Source organism: Amblyraja radiata, chromosome 9 (assembly GCF_010909765.2).
Source record: "Amblyraja radiata isolate CabotCenter1 chromosome 9, sAmbRad1.1.pri, whole genome shotgun sequence".
Lineage (NCBI taxonomy): Eukaryota > Metazoa > Chordata > Chondrichthyes > Rajiformes > Rajidae > Amblyraja > Amblyraja radiata.
The window spans coordinates 65,529,078-65,541,077 of NC_045964.1; the positions used below are offsets into that span (position 1 = coordinate 65,529,078).

The 12,000-nt window shown below is 41.8% G+C and overlaps 1 protein-coding gene across 3 annotated transcripts in view; it reads right to left on the reverse strand.

Annotated features, from left to right (window-relative positions):
- trip11 (thyroid hormone receptor interactor 11) overlaps positions 1–12,000 on the reverse strand; it is a 73,716-nt gene that overhangs the window by 11,397 nt on the left and 50,319 nt on the right. For 2 of the 3 annotated variants that reach the window (XM_033027667.1, XM_033027668.1), the window contains 3 exons: positions 11,899–11,998; positions 2,234–2,315; positions 1,316–1,430 (listed from right to left, as the gene is read on the reverse strand). In XM_033027667.1, the coding sequence (XP_032883558.1) occupies positions 1,316–1,430; positions 2,234–2,315; positions 11,899–11,998 (297 nt within the window). Of the gene's footprint in view, positions 1–539; positions 552–1,299; positions 1,431–2,233; positions 2,316–11,898; positions 11,999–12,000 lie in introns of those variants that run through there. The other variant, XM_033027670.1, reaches the window with a different exon arrangement.

The window sequence follows — 12,000 nt, forward strand, 5'->3', positions numbered from 1 at the left end:
TCGTTGGTTCCTCTACATGTTGATTTAGATAACTATCCCGCATACATTCCAAAAAATCCTCTTCCTCAGCACCCCTGCCAATTTGATTCACCCAATCTATATGTAGATTGAAGTCACCCATTATAACGGTTTTGCCTTTGTCGCACGCATTTCTAATTTCCTGTTTGATACCATCTCCAACTTCACTACTACTGTTAGGTGGCCTGTACACAACACCCACCAGCGTTTTCTGCCCCTTAGTGTTTCGCAGCTCTACCCATACCGATTCCACTTCCTGCAAACTAATGTCCTTCCTTTCCATTGCGTTAATCTCCTCTCTAATCAGCAACGCTACCCCACCTCCTTTTCCTTTCTCTCTATCCCTCCTGAATATTGAATATCCCTGGATGTTCAGCTCCCAGCCTTGGTCACCCTGGAGCCATGTCTCCGTGATCCCAACTATATCATAGTCATTAATAGCTATCTGCACATTCAACTCATCCACCTTATTACGAATGCTCCTTGCATTGAGACACAAAGCCTTCAGGCTTGTTTTTACAACACTCTTACCCCTTATACAATTTTGTTGAAAAGTGGCCCTTTTTGATTTTTGCCCTGGATTTTCCGGCCTGCCACTTTTACTTTTCACCTTGCTACCTATTGCTTCTACCCTCATTTTACACCCCTCTGTCTCTACGCTCACACATTTAAGAAACCCTTTCCCTTTAACTCCATCCTCCACTAGCCCATTCGACACCCCACCCCCCTTATTCAGTTTAAAACCACCCGTGTAGCAGTGGCAAACCTGCCTGCCAGAATGCTGGTCCCACACCTGTTAAGATGCAATCCGTCCCTTTTGTACAGTTCCCCCTTACCCCAAAACAGATCCCAGTGATCTAAGAATCTAAATCCCTGCCCCGTGCACCAGTTCCTCAGCCACACGTTCAGGTCCCGTATCTCCCTGTTCCTGCTCTCGCCAGCACGAGGAACTGGAAGCAAACCGGAGATAACAACCCTGGAGGTCCTGCTTTTCAGCATTTTTCTTGATTGTGGGTGGATGTTTCTTGATAGTTTCTTGATTAGTCCGGGCATCAGGGGTTATAGGGAATGGGGTTAAGAGGGAGAGATAGATCAGCCACGATTGAATGGCGTAGTAGACTTGTTGGGCCAAATGGCCTAATTCTGCTCCTAACACTTATGAATGTGAATGGTCAAGGTGGAGATTTTTACTTATAGCTCTCAGTTGTTAGTCCAGGATTTATAGTTATAGTCTGGTATCTTAATGACTACTCCACAGCTACATCCTCATCAGTCATCAACTACACTAGATACATACCTGACTAATCTCTTCTCGCCTTAATCCCAGGACACTTCCCATCAGTCGCATTGCTTCATTGCGCTTGTTTTTCGGAGTGTGAAAGTAGCCGACAAACAAATTTCTCATCAAAACCCTTGGAAAGAAAGAACAAATAGTTAATGACGTAAACACTGTAAAGGACAGATCTGCATCTGGACTAGTTGGCAAGCAAACTAGCATTGACTTGACTTTATGTGCATGGTGCAATTGTAATTTAAATAAAATCTGGCAAGGTACCGAACTGTTTAATGTAGGGAAAGTGATCTCTTTTTAATATAAGCACATGTGCTTCAGTCAATGCATTCATGTGTTTAAGGACCTCAACAAATAAAGAATTAACTTCTGTGTGAACAAAATGGACTTCCGTGCAATTTTAACATCCTTGTAACATTCCTTAGTTGCTCACATTGAAGACGCATTGAAGAAATACACCTTCAGACTGAATGGTCCCAACCTGAAACATCACCTGTCCATGTTCTTCAGAAATGTTGCCTGACCCGCTGAGTTACTCCAGCACATTGTGCCTTTTTTGTTGCCTTTGAGCAGGTGAAGTTGAATTGCTGCTATCCTAAGAGTGAGCATCCACCCACAACATTGGCAACAGAGAATTTCAGTAATTCAGCCCAGAGATTAAGTATGAGATATGCCAATTTAAGCTAGCATGTGATTTGGTGTGACTTGCATTTTGGTAGTTTTCTCATACATTTACTATCATTGTCCTTCTAACAGCGAAGATGATAGCCATTTATTGCACATGATCACCCCAATATAGCTCTTTACCAATGCTGCTTCCCCTACACCCCTAATGTAATAAGTTGGAACATCAGGTGTTAATTTATTTTAGCATGACAAAAAACATGCGATACTGTTCTGAAAATAAGTACTGATGCTGCTTACTTATCAATTTTCCCTTCATTGTTGTTGACCAGGCTCAATAATTTTCTCTGGCCATCGTCCAACATGTCCTTTTGAGCAACAACTGTAAAAGAAATGGACACGATTTAGCAAAGAGCCAAAAGTAGCCTAAACACTCAAAATGGACAGGCAGAAAATTCTGAATCGGAGAAAACATTACTGCTCACACCACATTCAGGAAATTGTTCAACTTCAACCAATTAGGATCAGAAGCTAAAGACAAAAGGTGGCTGAAGAGAAGGTCACTGTTAGACAGACGTATTATTCAAGATGAGATTGCCAAAACAACTTTGATATGTTATATTCACAATTGGATAGGAAAGGGAAAGACTCAAGTTTTGGAAACAAGCAGTTCTCAATTTCATTTTTAAGCTGCAACATCAACTAACACAATATAAACAGCATAACTTTACACAGTCAACTGTGCACAGCATATCTAGCCTGAAACAAGAGTGTTGATTGAATCAACCTTAAAAGTTGTAATTATCGCATTTGATACAAAGAATATGTTACTGCCAGCAGCGCTTGGCCAGGAACCTGGTGCGAGACCGGTCATCCTTCTGCAGCTGCGTCGAAAACCTGGCTGAGGACACAGTCCTCCAGTGCTCAGTCCTCACGAACACTTTGCTCAGTCCTCACTAACACTTCACAATTAAAATTATCTCATCTCTGAGACTAAATGCAATGGCTTTAAGGGCTGGTGTTGCTCTGTGCTGAGATACAAGGCTCAGGAGGGCACCCTAGCCTACATGGCACAATGTGTGTGAGCATGATTTCGCTGCTCCTATCCTTCGCCGTACTTGTGCATGTAACAAAGTCAACTTGACTTGTATGTATGACTGAGAACCAGCAGTGGTTGCACCATGGATTGACGGAAGGCTTTGATCTGGAGATTTCACCCATCACATTAAGCTGGCTGTTGAGTTCGTTACCACAGAAATCTCCCGGCTGGGGGAAAGCTGTGTACAGTCAAAGAAGGGGTACTGCAGCTTCCATCGACTTCTAGTGATGGTCTGGTCAGGGTGTAGCCGAGGCCCAGATCTCAGTGCTGAGCAGCTGCACTGCGCCCACACACACTGACCAAACCAATGGCAGCCACCACAGACAATCTCCGCACATCGCCTCAATCTCGGCCATTGGGTCAAGGGACAAAGAGATTAAGTTTCCATTCCTTCGGGAGCACCGGAAAAGGACAGGGGTTTGTACTGGGATGGGTTTTTGTTTTTTTTATAAAGGTGCTGGGGAGTACGTACTTTGGGTAGTCAGACTATGGGACCCAAGACCTATAAAATCAATCAGCACCCCATGGAGAGTGCTATGTATGTATGGCACCAGCACAAGAACAAATTGAATATTAAAGCATATTGTTTAAGTTTTTACTAAAACCCTCTTTCCACCTGTCTGGCAACAGATTTAGTTTGCTAAACCATCTACGTAGTTCAAAAGATTAAAAGCTGGAGTCGTTTTACAGCATTTTCTGAACACCTTCACTATTCCAAAAAAAAAAAAGAAGGGGGTCTCAGCGCTCCATATATAGCTATAAATTCTTTAAAATGTTTTCAATAAGTTTCACATTTTCCCAACAACTGAAGAAAATTAAAAATCTGGAAGGGATTAATTCTGATAAGGAAAAAAAATGACATTAATTTATATCGAAAGCATACATTGCATTTATGATGATAACTTTGTAAAAAGATCAAATTAGAAACAATGTTATGTTGCAACAGCAATAGTGATCGATCAGGAATCTTCTTAGGTTGGGATCAAGCTGAGAATCACGGTGGCGCAGCGGTAGAGTTCTTGCCTTGTAGCGAATGCAGCTTCGGAGACCCGGAAACGGAGTTTGTACGTTCTCCCCGTGACCTGCGTTAGTTTTCTCCGAGATCTTCGGTTTCCTCCCACACTCCAAAGATGTACAGGTTTGTAGGTTAATTGGCTTGGTAAATGTAAAGATTGTCCCTAGTGGGTGTAGGATGTGTTAATGTGCAGGGATCCCTGGGTGGCACGGACCCGGTGGGCCGAAGGGCCTGTTTCCGCCCTGTATCTCTAAACTAAGCTAAACTAAGAGAATCTGAATTAAGACCCACTGCCGAGTTAAATTAAAATGGTGCATCTCATCTCTATTGGCAAATAATTCTAAACGCAAACCACCCATTATGGATGCTTTCAAGAGAGAGCTGGATAGGGCTCTTAAAAATAGCGGAATCAGGGGATATGGGGAGAAGGCAGGAACGGGATACTGATTGAGGATGATCAGCCAAAATCACATTGAATGGCGGTGCTGGCTCGAAGGGCCAAATGGCCTACTCCTGCACCTATTGTCTATTGTCTATTATATAAAGTGATTTCTTCATGTCACTATTGCTTATTTTGCAAATCATCCGTCAGTTCTTGACCACAATTAGGAAGTGCTCGTCTCTATCTGCATAGAGTAAAGGCCCTGTCCCACTTTCCCAAGTTACTCACAAACTCTCCCGAGTTTTCCTCTTGATTCTGTCGGGGAGGATTTAAACTAATGTGGCAGGGGGATGGGTACAAGAGCAGAGAGGCAGGGGGGTGTAAAATGAGGGAAGAAGCAATAGGTAGCAAGGTGAAAAGTAAAAGTGGCAGGCAGACAAAACCAGGGCAAAAATCAAAAAGGGGCACTTTTCAACATAATTGTATAAGGGGTAAGAGCATTGTAAAAACAAGCCTGAAGGCTTTGTGTCTCAATGCAAGGAGTATTCGTAATAAGGTGGATGAGTTGAACGTGCAGATAACCATTAATGATTATGATATAGTTGGGATCACGGAGACATGGCTCCAGGGTGACCAGGGCTGGGAGCTGAACATCCAGGGATATTCAATATTCAGGAGGGATAGAGAGAAAGGAAAAGGAGGTGGGGTAGCGTTGCTGGTTAGAGAGGAGATTAACGCAATGGAAAGGAAGGACATTAGTTTGGAGGATGTGGAATCGGTATGGGTAGAGCTGCGAAACACTAAGGGGCAGAAAACGCTGGTGGGTGTTGTGTACAGGCCACCTAACAGTAGTAGTGAAGTTGGAGATGGTATCAAACAGGAAATTAGAAATGCGTGCGACAAAGGCAAAACAGTTATAATGGGTGACTTCAATCTACATATAGATTGGGTGAATCAAATTGGCAGGGGTGCTGAGGAAGAGGATTTCTTGGAATGTATGCGGGATAGTTTTCTAAACCAACATGTAGAGGAACCAACGAGAGAGCAGGCTATTTTAGACTGGGTATTGAGTAATGAGGAAGGGTTAGTTAGCAGTCTTGTTGTACGTGCCCCCTTGGGCAAGAGTGACCATAATATGGTTGAGTGCTTCATTAGGATGGAGAGTGACATTGTTAATTCAGAAACAATGGTTCTGAACTTAAAGAAAGGTAACTTTGAGGGTATGAGACGTGAATTGGCCAAGATTGACTGGCAATTAATTCTAAAAGGGTTGACGGTGGATATGCAATGGAAGACATTTAAAGACTGCATGGATGAACTACAAAAATTGTTCATCCCAGTTTGGCAAAAGAATAAATCAGGGAAGGTAGTGCATCCGTGGATAACAAGGGAAATCAGGGATAGTATCAAAGCGAAGGATGATGCGTACAAATTAGCCAGAAAAAGCAGCATACCAGAGGACTGGGAGAAATTCAGAGACCAGCAGAGGAGGACAAAGGGCTTAATTAGTAAAGGAAAAATAGATTATGAAAGAAAACTGGCAGGGAACATAAAAACTGACTGCAAAGGTTTTTATAGATATGTGAAAAGAAAGAGATTAGTTAAAACAAATGTAGGTCCCTTGCAGTCAGAAACAGGTGAGTTGATCATGGGGAACAAGGATATGGCGGACCAATTGAATAACTACTTTGGTTCCGTCTTCACTAAGGAAGACATAAATAATCTGCCGGAAATAGCAGGGGACCGCGGGTCAAAGGAGTTGGAGGAACTGAGTGAAATCCAGGTTAGTCGGGAAGTGGTGTTGGGTAAATTGAATGGATTAAAGGCCGATAAATCCCCAGGGCCAGACAGGCTGCATGCCAGAGTACTTAAGGAAGTAGCTCCAGAAATAGTGGATGCATAATCTTTCAAAACTCTTTAGATTCTGGAGTAGTTCCTGAGGATTGGTGGGTAGCAAACGTAACCCCACTTTTTAAGAAGGGAGGGAGAGAGAAAACGGGGAATTACAGACCAGTTAGTCTAACATCGGTAGTGGGGAAACTGCTAGAGTCAGTTATTAAAGCTGGGATAGCAGCACATTTGGAAAGTGGTGAAATCATTGGACAAAGTCAGCATGGATTTACGAAAGATAAATCATGTCTGACGAATCTTATAGAATTTTTCGAGGATGTAACTAGTAGCGTGGATAGGGGAGAACCAGTGGATGTGGTGTATCTGGACTTCCAGAAGGCTTTCGACAAGGTCCCACATAAGAGATTAGTATACAAACTTAAAGCACACGGCATTGGGGGTTCAGTATTGATGTGGATAGAGAACTGGCTGGCAAACAGGAAGCAAAGAGTAGGAGTAAACGGGTCTTTTTCACAATGGCGGGCAGTGACTAGTGGGGTACCGCAAGGCTCAGTGCTGGGACCCCAGCTATTTACAATATATATTAATGATCTGGATGAGGGAATTGAAGGCAATATCTCCAAGTTTGCGGATGACACGAAGCTGGGGGGCAGTGTTAGCTGTGAGGAGGATGCTAGGAGACTGCAAGGTGACTTGGATAGGCTGGGTGAGTGGGCAAATGTTTGGCAGATGCAGTATAATGTGGATAAATGTGAGGTTATCCATTTTGGTGGCAAAAACAGGAAAGCAGACTATTATCTAAATGGTGGCCGATTAGGAAAAGGGGAGATGCAGCGAGACCTGGGTGTCATGGTACACCAGTCATTGAAAGTAGGCATGCAGGTGCAGCAGGCAGTGAAGAAAGCGAATGGTATGTTAGCTTTCATAGCAAAAGGATTTGAGTATAGGAGCAGGGAGGTTCTACTGCAGTTGTACAGGGTCTTGGTGAGACCACACCTGGAGTATTGCGTACAGTTTTGGTCTCCAAATCTGAGGAAGGACATTATTGCCATAGAGGGAGTGCAGAGAAGGTTCACCAGACTGATTCCTGGGATGTCAGGACTGTCTTATGAAGAAAGACTGGATAGACTTGGTTTATACTCTCTAGAATTTAGGAGATTGAGAGGGGATCTTATAGAAACTTACAAAATTCTTAAGGGGTTGGACAGGCTAGATGCAGGAAGATTGTTCCCGATATTGGGGAAGTCCAGGACAAGGGGTCACAGCTTAAGGATAAGGGGGAAATCCTTTAAAACCGAGATGAGAAAAACTTTTTTCACACAGAGAGTGGTGAATCTCTGGAACTCTCTGCCTCAGAGGGTAGTTGAGGCCAGTTCATTGGCTATATTTAAGAGGGAGTTAGATGTGGCCCTTGTGGCTAAGGGGATCAGAGGGTATGGAGAGAAGGCAGGTACGGGATACTGAATTGGATGATCAGCCATGATCATATTGAATGGCGGTGCAGGCTCGAAGGGCCGAATGGCCTACTCCTGCACCTAATTTCTATGTTTCTATGTTTCTATGATTCGAACTCGGGGAATGTCGGGTAATGTCGGTAGCAAGCTCGTAGGAGCCCATAGGAGTCCGTAGATGTTTCGTAGCGGCTCGTAATGCCAGCCGTAGGAACTCGGGGCATCAGGTAAGTTTGGACATTTTTTCAGCATGTTGAAAAATGTCCACGAGTAAAAAAATGCCCCGAAAGGGGTGAAGCAGGAAGTGCTATCATTTTTTGTGCATGTCCATGTTTGCTTTAGTAGTCTTTTTAGTGTACTATAAACCTTGGTAAAGATGTACTAAAATACCATTTTGAAGTTCCTATTCACCTTGAGCGCTCTCTCTCTCCCTCTCTCTCTCTCTCTCTCTCTCTCTCTGTCTCTCCCCAATTCCCTCAACACTTTTCTGGATTATGCTACAACTAACATTTTATCACTGAAGAACTAAAGGCATTACAGAATGCACTGGCTTATAATCTGATGAAGAAAGAATGAAGCAAGCTGCTCAACAGTTTTGATTTACAAACTAATCCACAACATAAGAAAATTTTGCCTTTTAACACTGTGAAGATGTTTAATTATTTAACCTCACTGCTCCCACTGTTATGAAAATGGACCAATGCCTTTTTGTTATTTGGTATACATGACACTTAGATGCATCTTATTTTTATAAGATTATTAAACCAACTGGAATGCCTTTTTCCCCTCATGTTACCCATGATCTGTCACATCATTTAATTTAGGAGAATTTGCCAAAACCTTAAAGGTCAACCACTTGCCTATCAATTGTTACGCAGAGGTATCATTTATGAATAAGGCATCCTCATTATTTTAAAAATAGGAGGCAAACATTTTTGGGTGACCACGTTTTAAATGTGGTGGTTAATGACGTTTTCACAGTAGAGCACATGAACATGCCGAAGGTAGACACAAAATGCTGGAGTAATTCAGCGGGACAGGCAGCATATCTGGATCAAAGGAATGGGTGATGTTTCCAGTCAAGACCCTTCTTCAGGCAGAAGAAGAATTGGTTCAGTGCTTTGTTTCCTTTGCACAAGAAAATGACACAAAGAATCGTCAATCACAGCTTGCCGCATGGAAAATGGCACTTGTATGTTTACATTAAAGTATGTTCACATTAAAGTATGGAATTGTTTGAATACTGCAACAAATACTGAATACTACAACAAATCTGCCATGTTGCAACCTATCTATTTTCATACATCTGTGAGCATTTCCACTCCGGCTGAAGAAGGGTCTCCACCCAAAACATCATCCATTCCTTCAATCTATCAGAGATGCTGCTTGTGCATTTTGTGTCTATCTTCGGTTTAAACCAGCATCTGCAGTTCCTTCCTACAACATGAACATGTCCTTTGGAGGAAGGATATGTTTTAATAATTAATAGCGCTGGTTCCCATGAATCTCTGTGAATACAACTAAAAATGAGCCATATTGACCGCCTGCATGTTATATACAATATATTTCACCTATAGAACACACTATTCCCAATACTATGTTTACATGGGATATCTTCACCAAAGAGCACTGGTTAGAAATGCTCCAATTAAGTGGAAAGAGCAATCCAAAATATTGGAATAGATCAACTTGCATGGCAAATCCCCAATTTCATTTAAATCTATTTACTCGGAGAGGAAATGCTCACAGGTGTATGATAATAGATAGTTTACAACATGGCAGATTTGTTGCAGTATTGAAACAATTCCAATTTTAATGTAAACATACAAGTGCAATTTCCCATGTGGCATATTGTGCATATGAACAAAGCACTGAACCAATTAGTTTGCACGGTCAAGTTTATTTCTTCCTTGGACCATGCAACAATTTGTTGTATCACAGACGCCATCTAAACATAATCCCCCGAAAAAATGTCTGGTAACTTCACCACGATTATTGGAAGAACTGCTGAAATTGCGATCCATTCACACAATTGCCTATACGTTTTATACTTTCCTCTAAATTGAACATGCTTTGATTAGTACGTTAAAAATCTCTTGGGATGCTTTTCCACATTGCTTTATATGCACAGGTTGCTGGGTATGCTTTTCAGATTTCTCCAAGAACATGGGAAGGGGGAAATGCATTCTTCTATTGCTTCGCAAAGAACTGCCTGGGAGGGCTTTAAACCTTTATGTCTTTCTACAATGAAAATGAAGGAAGCTGTACTCAAAGGGTTAATAAAGGGAAGAATTTATATATTAATTTCCCTGTTCGAGCTGACTTCCTTTTATATATGCTGCCAATTGTTTATTTATCTGTGGCCAAGAAGGCATTTTTTTAAATTCGACTTTTGTTGCCAGCAATCCAGACACACTGCTGTTTACTATCAGTCAATCAACTGCATGCCTTTTTCACAATTTTGAACCATTGCTTATTTTCTTTCAACCTATCCACACAATGTTATGTCCATATTTAGCAAACTTGCTTCACATCCATATCGGGTACATCCAAAGAAATGCAAGAGGCCAATTTGCAAGTGGAAATTGCTTTAGTTTGAAGCTTTAGAGATACAGTATGGAAACATGCCTTTCAGACCACCGAGTCCACGCCGACCATTGATCATCCGTTCACACTCGTTCTATGTTATTCCACTTTCTCATCCACTAATTACACTCCAGGGGAAATTTACAGACCAATTAACCTACAAACTCGCCCATCTTTGGGATGCAGGAGGTAACCAGAACACCCAGAGGAAACTCATGCAGGGAGAATGTGCAGACTCCACTCAGACAACACCCGAGGTCAGGATCGAACCCGTGCCTCAGGCGCTATGAGGCAGCAGTTCTACCAGCTTTGTGCCAATTGTCACAAAGCTTTCAAATGCTAATACTTATATGTGTTGGTCAGAAATGAGTTATCTAAAGAATTGCACAAGACAAATTATGCTTAACACAATATAGTTTTCTTTAATTGCTTTGATTAAGTTTTTCCTTTTACCTTTGGTTTATCTTCCATCCAGTTTTGTTAATTTAAAGAAATTCATACCATCCCCCAATTCGTGCTCACACAACACTTAATTGGTATGTTTTAATTTATCCACTGTATATCCCAATGTGGAAAACATTGCCATGGAGTCACATAGTACGGAAACAAGCCCTTTCGTCCAACCTGCCCATGCCAACCTAGATGCCTATTTACACTAATCCCTCCTGCCTGCATTTGGCCGATATATTTCTCTAAACCTAGCATTTCCATGAAACTGTCCAAATCTTTTTTTTTTTTAATGTTGACATAGTACCTGTCTCAACTATTTCCTCTCGCCGCTCGTTCCATATACCCACCACCCTCTGTGTGAAAAAGTTGCCTTGCAAGTTCCTATTAAATTTCTCCCCTCTCACATTAAACCTATGTCCTCTGGTTTTTGTCTCCCCTACACTGGGAAAAGACTGTCCATTCACCCTCATGATCTTGTCCATCTCTAACATCACCCCTCATCCTCCTGCCCTCCAAAGAATATGTCTTAGCCTGCCCAGCCTTTCCCGAGAGCTCCGGCCTTCAAGTTCTGGCAACATTCTCCGTGACGGCAGTAAAATAAGCTCCCAATGGCTTTTTGAGAGTTTGCAAAACCCTCCAATGATAAGAGAGAAAAATTGACATTTTGCTACAGAATTGCTATTGTAACAGTTAAAACAGCTAATGCAGTGATGCCCAATTTAAATTATTTGAACTCAGCATAACTAGTGCTAACTCTGAAAACTTGCAGCAGCTGTATGAACTGAGTGCAGTTGTGTTAGGCCCAAAGAATCCACAACCATAAAATATCAATTGGTGGTGAATTATTGAGGATTCAGGTACCTGTACTTTGAACACACATCATGGACGTGATATTTCTCTAACCCACAGCCAAGATGACATGCATTTATTTCATTTCATGATTTTGTTATCACTAAAGTTATCAATTAGGATTTCATTGTCCTGCCAAAGTAAATTTAATGCTCAGATCAATTGTTAAGGACACTTGCCCGTCTCCAGTTTATTAATAATAGTTGCAAAGATTGACTTTCAGATACATTTGTAAAACTTTTCTAGAAAAATCAATTAATAGCAGCAAAAATTATGAATTACCTTCCTTTTGAAGATATTCCACCTGCTCTTCTTTAAGATCCAATTGGTCAGTTAGTCTTGACGCAGAATCCAAAGCAGCATTTGCTTCCTGTAAGTGCTCCT